Source organism: Grus americana, unplaced genomic scaffold (genome assembly GCF_028858705.1).
Source record: "Grus americana isolate bGruAme1 unplaced genomic scaffold, bGruAme1.mat scaffold_69, whole genome shotgun sequence".
Taxonomy (NCBI): Eukaryota; Metazoa; Chordata; class Aves; order Gruiformes; family Gruidae; genus Grus; species Grus americana.
This window is the reverse complement of record NW_026561907.1, coordinates 93,926-112,963: the sequence shown is the minus strand read 5'-3', so window position 1 is coordinate 112,963 and position 19,038 is coordinate 93,926. Positions and strand designations below refer to the sequence as shown.

At 44.1% G+C, this 19,038-nt stretch overlaps 1 protein-coding gene across 1 annotated transcript; it reads right to left on the bottom strand.

The window, feature by feature from the left end:
* Positions 1 to 4,722: 4,722 nt before the first annotated feature.
* LOC129200947 (ATPase family AAA domain-containing protein 2-like) lies at positions 4,723 to 15,500 on the bottom strand (the record flags this gene model as incomplete). The annotated part of the gene is made up of 10 exons (XM_054812200.1): positions 4,723 to 4,775; positions 6,272 to 6,400; positions 8,744 to 8,886; positions 10,040 to 10,180; positions 10,278 to 10,400; positions 10,753 to 10,912; positions 11,801 to 11,997; positions 12,144 to 12,279; positions 13,534 to 13,719; positions 15,324 to 15,500. Coding segments are annotated over 10 exons (1,437 nt in total), but the record flags the coding sequence as incomplete, so codon positions are not given.
* Between the last annotated feature and the right edge of the window lie 3,538 nt (positions 15,501 to 19,038).

Genomic DNA, 19,038 nt, shown 5'->3' with positions numbered 1-19,038 from the left:
ATTGTTTGCTATACGCCTCACCAAGATAAGGATGTTGCCGGAGGCAATTAATGTCCTCCCTTTCTGCAAAGTATGTACATAAGGACCTTGAAGTGTCTTGTAGCTCCTCCTTTTTCTCATGATGTGTAGCAGGTGCTCATTCTAAGAATCGTTAGCCTTCTACCTAAAGTAATAATGAAGAGTTTCTTATCACCTATAATACAAGTAGGCCTTCATTACAGGCCTTTCTTCTTGGCTACGTTTTCTTATTATGTATAATATAAGCAGGCCTTCGTTACAGGCCTTTCTTTTTGGCTGCAATGCTGACACAATCACGGGCAAGTAAATACAGGTAAATTGAGGCCGTTTCCTTTCTGAGGCTCTTAGGCCAACATTTTACTGCACCCCTAGAGATTTTAACTCACATCATCCCCCTCCATCCCATACCCCTTTGGAAACATTTAAATATGTTATTTTTTTTTTCTGATATAAGCTGTGCCAAAGCTTAGTTCCTTTAGGAAGACAAACTGGGAGTGGAAACATTGACAACTATCCAGGCAAATACTGTATTGCCTAAGAACCTTTATTTAGATTGCTCCATTGCAGGGGGAGTTGGTTGGTTGTTGGATTTTTTTTTTTATTTTCTTTTTGGATGGTGCTAAAGATGCCATAAAATTAGCTACAGTATTATTCCAGTGATTTGTAGACTTCATATTCATGTGCCTTCAAAATTAAAGGCAACCATGATAAAATGAAGCAAATAAAGAGTCTTGAGGAGGACCTAACCCCTTTCCTCCATGCTCCCAGCAGCCACCGAAGCCAGTGGGGGTCCCAGAAGGGCAGGAGCTGCAGGGCTCGGGCTGAGCAGCACGGAGGATCCTTAGGAAGGCTTTGTTGCTCTGCCATGGGGATATTAGTGTTTCTGGCTAGCTGACAGCATGTGCAGCGAGTGTAAACATCTGGCTCCAGCAAAGAGATGCAGACGAGGGAGGGCAAGTTATGCACGAGAGAAACAGGGTCCTTGCGATAGCGCCCAGCTGGGCAAGGGCTGTCTCAAGGGCTGTCTCCAGCAGATGTGAGCAGAACCGGGTGCGAGGGCCCGCAGCACCCTCAGGGAGAAGCGGGCACGGGCAGAGGGAGATGCAGCCATCGGTGGGAGGATGGTGGTTTTGCAGTGGAGCAGGGCGCTTGCCCCGGTGCCTCTGCAGCCTCTTGGCTGGCTCATCCCAGGGCCTTGGGAGGTGGTGAGAAAGGCTTGAAAATGCACCACTGGGGGCACCTTAGGGGTCTGAGGAAAGAGCCCAGAAGCAGTATTGAAGATATTTGCAGTACCACTTTGGATCGTGGTGTGGTTTGCATCCAAACAGCAGTCATTTTGCAGGGGACCGCGGGGAAAAAGTGGGTAAAGAGCACCCAGGCCTCTGCTGTCCAGCTCTTTCTGAGCAGACCAGCTGTTCACGCTAGTTCAGGCTTAATTCGTGCTCTGGGTTCATTGCCACAATCTTTCAAAACTCCGGTCTGACCCCGTATGTTGGCACCGGGATTGAACTTCTTGACTCTCTGACTGACGAGTCAGCCGAATCTTCCTCTGCCCTGTGGCGAGCAAAGCCGCGCCCAGGCTCCCGGCTTCGCAGCTGGCACAGGGCGGAGGAAGGAAGAACGGGGAGAGGAGATCGTCCTCGGACTCGAAGGGGTTTAAACCCCCCTGCGGGCCGGGGGTGTGTGTGTGTTTGAGGGGAGCACGCGGCAGTCTAACTTCGAAGTTACCCCCGGCTCTCCTTCCACCCTGGCTCCCCCACGTTGCTCGGAGCCCACCGCCCCCGGCAGGCGATGCCCCCCGGCCGCGGGGACAGCGCCGGCCGCTCGCCCGCCGCCGCCGCCGCCAGACAACAGGGAGGCGAGCAGGGCGGTCGTCGCCGCCGCCGGGCCCGGCTCGGCCCGCCCGCCCCCGCCGGCCAGGAGCCGCCCTTGCCCCGGGGAGGCGCGGGGCGGCGAGAGCGTTGGCGGTGCCCCGTCCCCGCCGGGAGAGCACCTGGCCGGTTCCCCGGGGGCAAGCGCGGGCGTGCGGGGAGCACGCCTGACGGCGCCGCTCCGCCTCGCCCCCTCAGCCCGCGCCCGCGCCGCCCTCCCGCCTGCCGCCTTCGCTCATGACCGCGCCGCCATCTTGCGTCTCACAAACTACTGCACTTCTTTTGGGGCGGGGGGTGAGCCGGGAACTCCCGACGCCGCCGCCCGCAGCGCCCACTCGCATCCTCCCGGCGCCTCGCTGCCCCGGGGCGGGTGCGCGGGGAGGCCGGGCAGCGGCGGCCGGTGCCTCAGCCTCCCTGGCAGGGAGCGGGGGCCGAGCCGCTCCGCCGCCCCACCCGTCAGGCGGCGGACACCAGCCAGAGGGCGGCCCGGCCCCGCCGAGGCAGCGGGGGGCTACCCCAGCGCCACAGCGCCTCATCCCGGGGGCCACCGGCGGCTCGTCGTCCTCCGGTCGGGGGATGTGCCGGCGCGAAGCGGCTGCGGCAGGGAGGCACGGGGATGACAGGCCGGGAGTTCCCAGGTGGCAGCGGCGCCCTCGCAGCCCGCTCCTCTGCCGCCAAACCTCGGCTCCGCGTAGAGCCTCCCGCCGAGCACCCAGGCGGGTTTTAAGGACGGCGTCGTCTCCAGCCCCGTGAAGGCTTTTTCTCCGACGCCAGCCCCGAGTTTCCCTCGGGCGTCCCGAGCTGTCACTGGGGGAGGACATTGCCGCAGGGTCCAGATCCCCAAACCAGGGACGAGCGACAAAGTAACGGCTCTGAGGAAAAAAACCTCACCATCTCCCCCCACCCCCCGCCGCCCTTTTTTTTTTTTTGTTTAGTTAGAGAATTTGGAGAAAGGAGACCCTTCACTACATACCTAGATACTTAAGTATTTAGTTTTAACTCCCAGGGCATACTTCTCAGAAATGCTGTGTTTCTACATTCTGTTTCTTTCATCCCTGTTTGCCATTTTGGTTCAGACACTAAAACACGATTTGTTTCCCTGAGAGAGAAAATGAAGATGTGGCTTGTGGGAACCGTTAAAGAGTTACCAGTTGGTCATGGAAGACCCAAGATTTACGCAATTATAATTAAAAAACCAAAGCCCCTGTAGAGGTACAGTATCCTGTCCAGACTAGTGACAGGAAGGAGTTTGAGCAAAGCTTTGAAGAGCGAAAGTTTTCATCCCAGGATTGTTTCTGGGTCTTCGTTTCCACAGTCACTCCTGTTCAGTTTTCCCAACAGTTACCTGGGGAGCACGGCTAACAAACTGCTCCCACAGTCCCATCAAAAATCAGTGACAGCAGCCAAGGTTAATGAAGAATAACCTGAATTCCTTTATTATATTTCCAATGTAGTATGCATTCATGTGTAAATTTCCAACATATTTGTTCTTCCCCCTGGGCTTGCCTTCACTGTGAACCAATACACCAAGAGTAGGAGTAAGCTGCTCACAGACAAATCTTAAAGTCTTAAGACTCATGCTGGTTTTTAAGAGTAAGGTTGTTAATGATCAAAATTATACTGTGATTAATAAAATAGAGAAGACAAAAAACCCCCCAAAAGGTGATTTCATTTGTTATTGATACCCATACAAACAATACAGCTAAAAGAAAAAATTCTGCATAGTACGCAAATGTTTGGACAAACACTAGAAAGAAACAAAAAAAAGAAAACTGAAACATAGGTAAGAACCCAAACACACACAGAAGGATTGCACAGTTTGGCGTTCAGTATCACCAGACCTTGTGTACGTGAGGTGATGGAACAAAACAGCAATGTATGGTGCCACATCTTTTATCGCAACCAATAGAAAATGTTATTGTCATAAGATAGGCAAAGTTTTTTCAAAAACAGTAACTGTCAGATTAACTGAGAGAAATTTTCTCTGCTGGTTTGAAGATGCATACATCTTCACAATGGGGTGTTGCTTTGCTTGGACTTAAATATTTTTATCACCAACAATGTATTCACTTTTATGTACTAAACAGATAAAATTTTCTCCAGGTAACTAGAAAACTATTTACAAGTTAATTCAGCTACAAACCACCTAACCTGCAACTAACAATTGACATTCAAATGCTATTCTCCAGTATCAAGAAGATTGTCATTATTACGAGCAAGACTAAACTTCACCTTAGAAAGTTAACAGCAGTAAATTTTGCTTTGTTTCAAGTTAGGTTTTTTGGACAGGCAAAAATATGCCATAGCAAAAGTTCTTAAGTGTGTGGAGTGTTTCTCCTACATACTTTCTTTAGGTTGTTAATTCTGTGAAAGCCCCTTGAGGTGCTATCACACAATTAAAAAAGTCCACCTCTCAACTGCATTGAGAGGTTTCTAAAGGATTTACTTTTCATGTACCAAAATGAGACTTGGTTTAAAACCTTTATGTAATATGCGATGGACTCTACAGCACCACAGACTAGTTCAGAACAACGTATTCCCACAAATTGGAAAATGATGAGAAAAAGTTTATCCTTTTCTGTGAAAGAGAGCTACTGCAGTTATCTGGGAGATGTTCGGGTCTGCAGCGTTCCAAAGGCAATCACAGCAGTATGTCACATAAAATATATATAGGACGAAAATATCAAATAAAAGCAGTTCTAAAGGACTTTATTAGAGCTTTCTTAACAAATTTAAAAATGTATTTGTTTAACATATGTAGAAGTAATCTTTATTGAATTACTTATGCGCAGATAACAACATGCAGTGAAAAGAAAACATTAGACGAGAAGTATGTGGAAATCAACACCGAGCATAACTGAAGGCTGCAATTTCTTTCTTCATTTCCTAATAAGAAAAAAAGACAAACTAGCAGTCAGCATGAACAAAAGCTTAAGAACCCTGTTTATTTCTTCATAAAAAATAACAAAGGATCTGTACACACATACCACTGGTAGTAAGATTTAGCAAATACATGCGCTAGCACCACCGTAACATCTTTCTATACCCACTGGCTTCAAACACATGCTTATGTGTTCCAAATAGACTACAGAGACTGCGTGGTTCTGTATCAAGTGACTATGGAACTGTATCGACAGCGGTTCCAACAGTTAGAAAGAGGAGACAGTTCCTGAAAAGGCACAACTAAAAGCTGGAAACATTATTTTCTGCACTCGGAATATTTACTTGTTAAAGTCTTATCTCTTCATACAGTAGAGCTTGCTCCTGACTGACCTGCAGTGTCACTCTGAAGAGGAGATTTTTTTTTTGTTAAAGCTAAAGGTAGAAGTAGGAAACAAAGAAATCAAGTCTCAACTTTCAATGCTTCAAGCCACAAAACCTCACAAGCCCCAAGATAACATTAATAAATGCCTTCTCATGCTAAACAACATCATTATACTAGATGAGAGATGGGCCCATTTTTCAGGAACGGCCTCCCTGAATCCAAATAATCCTCCCTGTTGCACAATCAGAACAGAACATCGGTTCTAACTCCTTCTCTGATGTGGAAGAAGAGATCCAGATGACCCGAGCTGAAGAGAAGAGGCTTCCTCTTTTTTAAGGCAGGCTGAGAGGCATAAAGAATTTTCTCTATTCTCAGTCACAAGCATCTCAAAGACAAAGGGATTCAAGGATCTTGAATCTGAAAACTGACTATCCAACCTATCTCAATCGACTCAATGCTGGGAATGCCTGACTGGGACCACGGGCATCTCCGGAAGAGTTCTGACAACTCAGAAATCCTCTCTTAGTGGAAAAGAACAGAGAATTTGACTCATTAACATGAAACCGTCAGAGGCAGAAATCTCCCCATGTGTCAAATTAAAGATGCTCGAGCCATGCTTGTTAAAAAGAGATTATGGTGAGACCAGAGAAAAGTCTCAAACTCTTGTTAGGTTTCATACCTAATTTCTTTTCAGGAAGGGAAGGACTACTCTATGAAGTGTTACCGTGTCTGACTGCCTGTAAGGGGAGAAAGAGGAAGCAACAGACTGGGGAAAGCACCCTCCTTATGTAGCCCCCCCAGCCCTAAAAAGGGTCTGGAGAAGGACTATTGACAGACTGAGGTTAACTGCTTTGAGAGGGCTGTGTGGGTGGACCCATTGTCTTCCAGTTCAAGCCATTTCCTGCTGAAACTGCCAACGATTATGCCAAATACAACAATGGTTTTGCAATATGGATAAACCTCTTCCAGACTGAAATGAAAAAGCCTCGTAACACAGGCAACTAAGCAGTAAAGAGTAATGCTAAGGAAGCATGATGTCCAGAGTGCACACGTACACATGCCTAAGACACACATGCATAACAGTGATAGAAAGTGCTGTAAGAAAAAAAAAAATTACCTGCACTAATTCAGTTTTGTCATAATCTTCCCGATGTTGGTATATGGACTGACTCAGAACAGCGTATAGTTTTTCCATGCAAAATATACTGAACTTTTTAGTTACTGCCGTGACATAACGCAACAGTTGCTGAAGAAAAAAAAAAGGAAACTACAAGTTTGGAATAGCGCAAGATCCTTTGAATAGGCTCTTCATGTTTTCAGAAGCTAAACAATAACAATACAACACAAACGATATCCTACTTTCTTATTTTATGAAACATGAGTGACACTTCAGAGAACAGACGAAACATCTCACAAGATTTAACTGAAGAAAAGGAGTTACTTTTTCATACTTCGGGAAAAAGGAAAGCTTAAATTTGAGACAGTATTTTATTAGTCATCAATCTATCACATCAACTATCCTAATTGCGAATCAACTGCTTCCAGAACAGCAGGGAATGACACAATCCACTTTGTGGTAGAGTTGCTGCCACAGCAAAGCCACTGTTCCATTTTATTAGAGAAACTGTTGCTGCAATGCAGGGCACTGTAAAATGGATCTTTGGAAGCCAGGCTACAAATCTTGTGGATCCAGCTGTGCCAGCTGGAAACAGAAGCAGCCTTGGGTGCTCACCTTTACCCATTAGCTGAACATGTAGTGTGCCTACAGCTCTGCTGGCAGAACACACTGCTCAAACGTCTGAAGCAGCACAGGGAGCAAAGTTACCTCAGTTGGCTCCTGCCTTTAAACTGACGAGTGGATAAACTAGCAGAGTGACTCTGCCTGTAGCAAATTACCAATCTCGCACACAGTCCTTTCTGTTACCAAAGATGCGAATGCAATCATCTCTGGGAAAACGACAGTGACAAACTAGCGGCAGCACCTTCTTCCACTGCTGGGGCTATTCAGTGCCTGTGTGTTGTGTGAGGCTGTGAAGATGTAGCTTAAGAGAGCAGCCATACCAAAGGAAAGTATTACTGCCTCACAACTGCCTGTCGTCAAACTCTGCCTCCCTCAGATCAACTAGCACAAAAGCTGAGTATTCCCCTCAACTTCATTCTACACAACCCGCAGATAAAACGCACAAAACCCACGCAGCGTGCTTTCAGCTGCTGCAAACAGAAAAGGCAGGATGCGACAGAGGTGTATGGTCACCATCCCGTGTGAAACGATTTCTAATTGCTGCCACATAGATGACTGCATGCGTTTCTACATGTTCATAAAGCTCTAGGCCTATTACCAAGCAAATAAACGAACAAAAACCCCCAAACAAAACCAAGCAGCTACATTTTGGAGGTTCACCTAGCTTATTCACTGCAGGTGAATCCTACAGAGGCTCTCTGGTACGAGCAGCTAGTTCCAATGGCATCCATGTTGATGAAACAAATTTTCCAAAAGATGCGTTTCATGACTGTAGCTCTCATAGCTGAAACATATCTAAGGGCTCTACTGTACCATTTCCACAGTGGGCAGTAACTTTGGAGCACACACTATTAGCACCCTGACTCTCTGAAAAACCTGTGTGGCTTCTCTACACACAGAAGCAGACATGAACAACAACACCCCCCCCCCACCCCCCACCCCCGCAATCTGCTTCCTTAGGAAGCCAGCTTTAAAAAGTTGGTTTCACCTCCAAAAATTAGGTCACAGCTTAAAAATGTGACAGAAATTGTGTTGGCAAGCCCCTGCACCGCATGGGATTCCTATCTGGTCCCATTCTCCCCACACAGGGGAAACAGCCGTGTAATACTCCCTCTCTCGTCAGGGCAGGTAAAGAGCAGGCCTCCTCTGCTTTGGCCAACCTCCAGGACTCCAACCTAGCAATTTTCCTAACTTCCTCACTGCAATATCCCCTGAAGATGAGGCCCTTGTTCTACCCTCTGCAATCCACGCAAAGGAATCTCCTTTACCCCCTGCAGCTAGGCCATTTTTAACCCTTTCCCCAACTGTAGCCTAGGATAGCGGCTTCTACGAGGGACTGGAAAACCCTTATAACACTGTAACTGTATGAATGTAAAATTCTCACACTGGATTTTGAAAGAATTTCAGAAAAGTAGGTATTAGTATTTTATCCTTGATGAGCTTTATGTCAACCTAACTTCAGGTTTCGAGTCATCGCTGCTAGAAATAAAGGTTCTTTTCAGGTTCCTAATAACTGAAAACATGCAAACCCCAAAACCAAACCCCCAAATCCATCATAACAACTGTTAAGACATTAGGAACCAACAGTACTAGCAGGCTGTTAGTGGGCTATTTTCAAATTCAACAAGCCTTTTTAAATTAAAGATGAGGAAGAGAACCAAAATCAAGAACAGCAGCCTACACCAGCTGCGGCAACACAGCAGTCAGAGTCCATTACAGGTTGAATTATTTCACAAGCTTTATATCCTTCCCATAAATTGTTTTAATTGGCATTGGTTAACTGACTTAATTCACACGTAGCAAGGCAACGTCCTGTTTCAGTATTAACAAAATTGAAATTAGACTTACTTTGAGCTCATAGTAATCCACAATCACTGGCTGTGTGAGAATTTCCTTGGCTTTATCGGCACACGTCACCTGTTGCTCTTCTGCCTGAGAATGTGTCCCACGAGTCGTACGGCGTACCCACGAATCTGGAACGACACAAGTTTCTTAAAGTCAGCATTTCTGTTTATCTGGAACACAGTGTCGGCGAAGTATCCTGTACCTGGAATACAGTCGCTTTCTGCGATGACAGAGACAGGATTTCTACCATTTCTTCACTGAGAAATGCTTGACTTTCACTTACTTGCTGGCAAAAGTCACTGCTCCGTAACAATTAGACACAAAAAAAAGCACTAGAGGAAAAAGGCAGGGTAAAACCAGGAAAAAAAACAGAGTCACATTGCCATTAACAGCACTGCTCGGTAACACTCCAAAATAATTAAGGTTAAGGAAACACATCTTCCATTGCAAACATTAGGACGTAAGTCTTGTATGCTGCAGGGGACTCTGGCCCCATGCCGCCTGAAGTACAGCTTGAAGTTGGGCAGCATTAAAGATGCAATTTTAAGGGAATATTTGCCGGAGAAAAAAATTGTCCGTAAAGACTTACACCTCATATGCTTTCTGATGCAGTTAACCTTGTTTAAAACAAACTTTGCACTTTTGCCTTCCAGAAAAACCCACCGTTCCTTGTATTCACGGAGTGCAGCACGAAGCACGTGGGTGAAGTCAACGGCAAAATTCCCAGTCATGCCAGTGAGACCAGGAAACTTCACACCACGTCATGCGTTTTAACTCTACGAGATCCAAGTCCCTTTGTTCTTTCATGTCCTTTTCACAGGAAAAGTGAGGAAATAAGGATCTCTCCCTGTCTATTATTATTGCTTCCCCAATTATTCCCCTTTCCCCCTTCGGCTGGAAATCACAGTAAGAGGTGGCACAGAGTTCAACGTTTGAGGGCAGAGAAGGGAAAAATACTGTTTCGTATAACTAAAAACTAGTTGAGTATTCAGAAACTGCCATGGACAACATTTTTGCCTCCGAGAGGTAGCAACTTAGGAGCCATTAAATGTCGGTTGGGCCATCAGGGCCAGTGTCTTTCAATGTAAACCAACCACTGCACTTGAACTTCATAACCATATTGAATGAACAACCTCTGGATTTATCTCACATTTTGAAACAAATTAAAAAACGTAACGCCTCTGGCATGAAGAGCCAGGCATCAGAGAAACCTGTTATGTCACAAGAACAGAGAAGGTATCGGTGACTTTAGCACCTTCTCCAAGGAAGTCTGAATAAAATGCAACTTACTGTTAGAGCGGGGTGTACTGGCATCTACAGGTGCTGCTGCTATCTTCATTTTTTCATTACACTTTGGGTCTGTTTTCGTACACCCAGGAACGGAGTTCTGCTTTGGCATTACACGGTAGTAAGAGGGAGCATACTTTGAAGAGCTACAACCTTGCAATAAAGAACAGATAGCAAAGAATTGTGTCTTGCGTTGTTGGTTACAAATCCTGAGACAAGCCTTAAGATCCTTCGTATCAAAAAACCATACCTCTTTTCTTACGAGATTCTTGAATTTCTTCACAGCGTTGTTCAAAGTCTTCATCTATTTCTTCCCTCACTATGGCATACGCAGTATCTCTCAAAGTACAAGCTCTGTGCCTAATGAGACGATCTGCAATGTTACAGTCAGACCTGAGTATTTTCTAACAGCCAACAAAATCCTTTGATTACTTGGAAAGATTTTGCTCTTTTCATAGGTAGGTTCTGAAAAGTCCTCTCAGTGAATATTTTCAGCGTAACAAGATAAAAGTTAATTATTAAAGCAAAAGCACTAGTTACTGATCAACGCTTCTATCACAATTGCATGCCCAAGTAGTTTAATGCTACAACATTTACTTCCTGGCAAGAAATGCTCTCTGTTGATGTTTAAAATGATCTGATCCCAGGTCTACTGTCCACAGATGACATTTATCAATTTATACCTTTCAAATTGTTCCAAATTAGGGATAAAAACACATCCTCACCTCCAGGATCTTTATCTGGGTTGTACTCTAAAGCATTGCTACAGATTAGATCGATGTCTCTTAAAAAGTCTCCTGCAGTTAGGTACTGGTGCAAGTCAATCTTAGAGAGAATTGCCAACAGGTCCATGGGCTGTTTAATAACTGCGTCATAATCAGGTACCTACAAATGAAATGTATGTGCTCAGAGATTTAACACAGTATCTACCAAAATTAATTCTTTTAATAAAGTCAAATAAAGGACTTAAAACCCCCAAATATTTATGGCACCTCCAAAGATGTGGAAATTAACCAGTTAGGTTCTTGAAAACAGAAGGGCTATTTCAACTGGCTTTGAAGAGACAGGCCTGAAGAGGGGAAAAAAAGCAGCAGGGAGGTCAGAAGCATGTGCGGGGCAGAGAAGGGAAGAGACACCCAGACTTACTCAATGAATTAAATGAGAGAGAGAGACATAAGAAGCGTATGGGTGGAAGAAGAAACCACACAGCCCTTAGGGTTGATCTTGTACTGAGGAGCCCCAGCTGAAACAGAGAACAGACTCAACCTTTATTTTAAAAACTGCTGCTTCTACTTCTGTTCTTACAGAAACTATTGACAGTCAGTCAAAGAGCTTTAGGCTTTATTAAAACGGTCCTATAGATGCTGTTTATAAAGAAAGAGACCTCTGCTCTTTTCACTGCTGTAACATGCCTACACATCGAGGCCTTTTCCTGAGCAAACTGTGTTGGCATTTGGTCTGACTGGCAGTTGGAGTAGATGGTCATCGTAGGGCCCTTCCAACTGAAATATTCTGAAGTTCTAAAAGACATTTTAGAAGGAACCTGGGGCTTTCACTGATTACTTAAAGAACAGACATTTGACAGCCTCAAGGAGTCAGCAAAGTAAAAGCAAAATTCATTGCTTGCTTGCTTGCTGAAAAATTGGAATAGTACAGTCCTAAAAACAAAGACAAACCTTCATATAAAGAGCACACAGACACTGAGAAATACACACGCAGACAAATTATGAACAGAGACAGATAAAATGGTATTACAGATCAACACTAACTTACCTGCTCTGGGTCAACAGGCTTTGTAAATGCTCTGAAACGTCTGTCAATGGCAAGTCTATGAGTCACATCCCTTAAGAAAATCCTAAGTTCACGCAACGTGTCCTCCTCCTGCTCCTCCAGTTGGTTGATTTCTTCCTCAGTCAGCTGTTGAGGCTTAGGCGGTGGTGCTACAGGCAGCACTTCCAATGGCCGCCACGCTTAATTGAATCAGAAACTTTTAGTCAATTTACGGTACTCAAATACAAGCGTATGACAAATTATCGCTAGAAAATTACCGCCAAAGCAAATAGTGTATAGCTATGAACTTACAGTTAGCAAAGTTTTATAAGTAGGATAGCCTCACCTGCACTGTTTTTTGATGCAGGAGCTTTAGCAGCTTGATTTACAATTAAGTCCTCAAAAAACATTCTTCTTTCTTCCTCATTAGGCAACTGGATTTTGAAAACTTCTTCATAATCATCAATAAACAATTCTTTTATCTAAAGCATGAGGAGAACAGATATTTCAGATATAAGGCCACACAAATTCATACTCTAGTCCAAAAAGATGAGTACCTTTCAAAATTAAACCGAATAATCACCTGAGTAAGACAAACTGTGAGAAGCTATCTGCTTGTCCTTAAAACTCTACATTTTCCTAGTTAGCACGGCAGATTAAAATATCTTCTCTAAGGAACACCTCTAGATTTAAAGGTCAATGAAGGGACCGTGTGATACACTGATCAAGTGGGGACATTTACCACCTCCAGGACTGCTTATTTGCTATTTACCTGCCTTGCTGGTTTCAATCTCTATGGCATCCAGAGAGGGAACAGGCAGGGTTCAGCAGACAAATGCGGGCTTTTTGGTAAGGTGTTTGGGGGGTTTTTTTGTTAAATTAATTTCAGTGAGGTGTCTGAGGCTGTATACTTCCAGGTTTTACTCCGTTTTTCAGTCTCTACTACCAAAAGTTATGGAAGGAATTTCAATACTTATTTTAGAAGGACTTCATTAACAGTATTAAAACTCCTCTAGAAAGTTAAGCCCTTTCAAAGCAGTTGATGACAAACACATCTAGGTAAGCCCCCCGCAGTAACTGAGACAAAATAATCAGGGCAGCATATTCACATTTTGAATATCCTCCTTTAATGCACACTCTCAGATGTCTAGGAAGCTAAGCATGTACTCTTACTGAATTTTGTTAAGGAATACCACTAAAAATCCATTTCCAAGTTACTGAAACAGAAGTTGGAACTCGGCTTTCTCATTTGTAAAGCTTTCACTTACATGAACAAAGACATTGAAATTTTTATTAAAGAATTTAAATATGAAATTCCGTTCCATCGTTACAGTGTGACCACCGTACTTTTTCAGTAAAAATATCTTTCAATTTCAGTACAAATGTTTTCAGTAAAAATATTTTTTTCCCATTTCCATTTCAAGCACCATATATTCTTGACTAAGTACATACCTAACCATCCTGAAGTCACTGGATTTATTGTCTGAAGTAAATGGATACATCTGTCTAACAAGCATGAGTGTGTGAGAAGGGGGAAAAAGTTGGGTCAAAGTCAATCTCTTTACTCAGAAAACACTTTAGACAAACGCTTTCGGCATTGTGTTGTCTAAGCAAATTTTAAGAGACCTGGGTAGGGTGCCTGAGTAATAACAGTATGCATTTGCTTAAGTACTCCAATGCTTAAAGGATTTATAGCTGAACAAGAAATTGAATAAAAAAAGTAACGACAGAAATACCTCTGTTGGGAGATCTGCGTGACACACATCAGATGTTGCAAGCAGCAAAACTGGAGCAAATGCTGGAATGTTCTGCAGTAGTGTTGTAAAAGTAGCTTTCAGTGTAGCTCCAACAGCCTCCCACCACAAATGGATATGTGGGATATAAATGATACTCGGCGCTGTTCTTTGAGCTTCTCGCATCAACTGGTGAAATGAAAGCTTGGATAAGAAAACTAAACCCTGTGGAATAGGCTAATAAATAACTACGTATCAGTCAAACTATCTGACGAAGTGGGAGTACATGAAGCCAAAACACAAAACCAAACCAACAAAAGAACAACTCCTTAACAATAAGGTAAAACGTTTACTTTGACTCAAATATAGACATTGCTACGCAGACAGACCTGAAGCTCTACCTGATTTCAAAACTACTTAGGTGTAAGGGAACTCCTAAAGCGCCTCACAACTTAGCTGGTGTAGTGGTGTGCCTGAAAACACAAGACTAACCCTTCTTCAAGATGTATTAGTCTGGGTAAGTCACTACACGACTGCAACTACACGACCGACTACACCATCTTCAATTCAGAGCGGGCACATAGCCAAGTCAGTCTGGAGCACAGTCTGAACAAACAAAGACAGACCTAGGTGAAAAGATGGGGGCTGATGCTGTAAGAGAAGCCTGGTTACAATTCAAAATTTCAAGTATGTTTTATAAGAGGTGACCAGTCTTCAGCCTGCCTGAACAGCTAAATCACGCACAGCCTCTCATTACCAAAGGATCCATCAGACCCGATTACACGCTTTGGATGGCCGCAAGCCGTTGCCTACAGATGGTACCTCGATCGCAGAAGAGAGCGTGCACCTACTGCGTGAGGGAAGTGGCAACAGCCCTTTCACGTGACAAATTTCTCCGTGGACCCTTTCAGATTATTAAGATTCAGGGCGTTCCTGCCACAAAATGGGAAGCGCACGTGGTGTGTCTGGGCAGTGACTAGACACGGTAGCTATACGACCGCAGAAGCAACCGTAACGTAACAAAAAAGGAATTGTGCCTCTTCTGTGACAAATGAGTATCCAGTCCTGTAGTGTGTCTGTCCTTACTTGTCCAGCTCTCAAATGCTGCTGCCTAAAGGTCAAGATATTTTAATACAGTGATGCCAAACAACAAAATGGCTTTCCTGCCTAAAAGTAAAAAGGAAAACAGCACTACACCTGCTTATATTTAATTTTCACAGTTAAGAAAAACATACCAGTGTACAAATGTAAGTGTTCCATGAATTTTAATGCTTTTACTGCATATACTACAGCAGTGGAAGCTGTATATTTATACACACACACGCGCGCGCGTACATATGTAAAAAAAAGAAACACTTCTTTTCCCCAAAACCTTGATTGCCTTTTTATTATATTTAATAAAAAAGCCTACAAAAAGTGCGTGACCTGCAGTCAGGCTGATGCAGAGCCACCTACTGGGAGCAGAGTCTCGTAAGCAGCAATGAAAACAACTTTCTGGATCCCACCGAAATGGGCAGGATTTCTTGCGATAAAGAGGGATTTATTAGCAGCACCTCCCAGCTTCCCAAGCTGCTAGCAAATTCCTCACGGTTTAATTTGGAATAGAAAATACGGCCATGTACAACATCCTCACTCGGTATTATATGATCTAAAAAGAAACGTGCATTTTCGGACAGAAGTAAACCTAACAGCACGTTCAAACCAGGCCACCTCTATTAACAATGAATTTTGCTTATTTTACTAGTTTATATACAGTTCATGAAGCCTATGAGATTAAAAAGAAAAAAAGATACCCGTGCACATGTTTCTTCCAGTGATGTGGCGGTAACAAACAAAGCAGGTAGGTCTAGCGTATAAACTGGAAACTTTTCCAGGGCATGTATTACCGCAGGTGCCAAATGAGAAGCTTGCCCACATCCTGGCTCTCCAACTAGTAAGAACCGTGGCCTGCAAGATGTTGGCTGGTAATAAGCATTTCTAGAACAATTAGAAGATAGTAAGTTTCAAAATGAAGTGATGACTAGGCACACAGATGTTAAAGGTTTTTTCCTAACCTCGGTTTTTTTTGGTAAATACTCTCCATGTTCCAGTAAATAATAAGCTGGTCTGTGATCAGGAAGACTATCAAAGCTCATTTTCTTACAACCTTGTACCATAGCTCCCCAAAGAAATCCTGCCAATCCCCAGCATCTCTGCTATTCGTTTGGCTGGCTTAAGTAATGGCTCTTAAATCACACACGGGGACTTGTCCAGCTAAATACACACACGACAACTGGTGAGTAACCTGATATGGAGGAGAAATACAACTCGCTCTCGCTCTCTCTCTCAACACACACCAATCGGGATCTGTACACCCCAATTTTCAGTAGGTCTTGAGTTTAAGTAACTATGAGATCTCTACATCTGTCAAGTTCAGCTGAAATTTGGCCGTAGTTACTGGAGACAGCGGGAAGGAAGGAGCAGAACAACGTTTCTAGGAAAAAATTAAGGTGGGCGCTGAAACGCATTAGCTGTATCTGAAGTACGCAATTGGATTAGTTAAATTACAGCAGTACGCTACATACGTACAAGATTGTATTCAGTCATTCTAATTGTTTCATCTTTGAATTGTGTATTAATTTCCTAGTAATCTTGCTTTCCTAGCATGAAACACATTTGTGAAGAGCGTTTGTTTTTTCCAGCACAATACCACTGTACCTTTAGTGGCTGAAGTCAAAGGTCTTAGAGACCTAACCAAACTCAGCTGGTCACATTTTCTGGACAGCATAGCGATAGAAACGGAGAAAAATAACTGACCCAACAGTGATGACAACAATCTTATTTTTTCAACTGTTGGCTTATACAACTTCCACATTAAAATGTCAAAAGCTTAATATCAACATTTACCTGCTAAAATTGAGGAATTTTTCCTTTTCTCTACTGGGCATTTGATGAGTTGGCTTATCTTCAAAGATTGATGGCGATTCCTCATCACTGTCAACTGCATAATTTCTTAAAACATGATTTACACTGTCTGAAAGACAAGAGAGGTTTGTTAACTTTCCTGAATACTCCGTATCTCACTCTCGCATTAACACAGCTTCAAATCAGTGCTGGAAATCCCTTTTCTTCTATTTCTTCATTTGAGGGCACACACCGAATGCTGTTTTCTGAAGAGTTCGTCCTACCACAGACCTAAGGAGACCGCACAAGTCTCTACAAAGCTGTCCTAAGTGCTTGGGAGGTGGTTTGGTTTTTTTCTCCTTAGAAGAAAGATGATTAGGAACAACTTTGGTGGTTCCGAGACACCTGAAAAACCCAACAAGGCCACTTCTTTCTGGGGCAGGTTCCCGCACTGGAAGCGAGGGAATTAAGCGAGTGCGATGGCCACAAACTTCCATTTGTGTAGGACTAGTGAGTCAGAATATACAGACCAACACACCTGCTAAGTAAGGCTCCTCACAGATCACCGAATGAGTAGATAATGGAAGGCAGACAACAGAGAAGGGATGCAATTACCAATCCCCTAGCCTCTCTGCTTTTGTTTTGTTGGTGGATTTCTGCCTCTGTTTTACCAATGCTAACCTATCTGCTGGCTCTACTGGGAGTCATCCTGGTAGGACAGTCTCCAGAGATTAGCATAACTAACTATTAACAGATTTCCATTAATCAAGAGTGGAGTGAGTTTATCAATTTCTTTGCTCTCACCAACTGACAGAGTAAACCTGATCAGGGCTGATGCAGTCAGGGGTGTGAGCTCACGTATGCTAAGCCAAGTCCCAAAGTACACACTACTAAACCATTCTCATCTCCTGTACAAGTGTACAGTGTGATCCACAAACATTTAAGTTAAGAGACTATGGCTAAAAAAAAATCACGATAGCTAAAACAGCATTTAGCTTAAACCGCTTATGCTTGCATTGTGGTCCTGACATTCTTCAGACAGGAATTAGAAGCATTCATGTAAAAATACCTTTTTCCCCTCTATTTAAATATTTTGAAAGAGGTGCCTCATACTTTAAACCTCAGATCCATCTCTACAAATGGTAAATATGATGTTAGCTACTGTCAGAAACAGGGTGCTGTAGTAGAGAACGCATAGTTCTCTGCGGCCTATTGTGAGTCATTCACAGCTCCCATCCAGCACTTCAGTTTAGAATCCAGACTAAAACCTATCCACCATGTTCCTGAAATAAAAGCATGCACATGCATATTCTGAAATTCTGCTGTCATTATGGCCAAGAGGTTTGTGTATGTTGATTGCACAAATGAAAATTTTTTGCTTTGACAGAATTTTAAAGTAGTGAATGTTATTGTTATACCTGGCTGTTGGTCCTTCTGTAGTGCAAACTCTGCGTGGGGAAATACTCTCTGCAAGGCTTGTAAAATTCTTGCTAAGGTGTTTTCAAGCAGTGGTTTTGAAACAGATGATAGCGCTCGCCCAGGTGAAGCCACAGCCCTCTGTGAAGCTGGAACAGTCTTCTGCATAGCCATGACAAAATCCTTTGCTGTTATTTTGATAGAAGCAACATCTAACTGCAGTTTCTCGCTACTTTTGTATAGCTGAGGATAGCGGCGGCGCAAAGCAGAGAGGGCAGCTTCAGCACATAAGGATTTAATACCAGCACCACAGTACCCTAACAAAGAAAACAAGAATCAAATGTTACATCAGTCTCTCTGTGGCCTCGCTGCTTTGAACCGCTGTGGAAATCCACGGCTGTGGAGCGGCTCAGCCCAGCGCAGGTCTGCAGCCCTGGGTGGGGACCACGGTGTCCCCACTGCTGGCTCCCTGCAGGGGCAGTGCAGGCGATGGAGGTGGCAGGACATTACCACCCCACTCGGGATGCTTGTGGAGTTTAAAGAAATCCTCAGAAATGGGAATTCTTTGGGCTCACTCAATGAGCAGATGCCCTGGCTTAGCAAGTGGAGTCCACGGCAAAAACCCACCAGTGGAGCTTGGCCAGCGTTGAGGACATCTGAGGCCTGACACGGGACCAAAGCTCATGTGTGGGGCCAAAAGAGGTATTACCATCCTCACCGTCACTTGGTCCTGTCTGAGATGGCATCGCTGTGCCTCTGCCCTGCCTGCGTAGTGCAGTAGAACCTGCTCCCAAATAACGTTATAACTACTTCTCGCTGCTACTTAATGCCTTTTGGAGAAAGATCTATGGAGCTCCAGCGGTAGGGCCATTAGCTCAGCTGGATTAACAAGTGGAAGCTTTGTTTCAAGCTTTCTGTAATAAAATACCGCTGTGCTGTGTCATGCAGGCTAGCTAGGGTTTCTCTGCCAACTTAAGAAAATGAGGGCAAAGGGCGATTAAATATTAAGTGGGATGCAAGATCCCAGCTGATGCAGTTCATCAGTAACCTGTGGATGGGCTGGAGGTAAAAGTGGCTTCCTGAGATATCTGAGAGGGTACTGCAGCAACCCATCCTGGCCAGCAAGAGAAGCCTTGGGTTTCCTCCATGCATTTCCAACACCAGGAGGCCTCAGGGGTAACGTGTGCTCATGGAGAGGGACCAAAATGA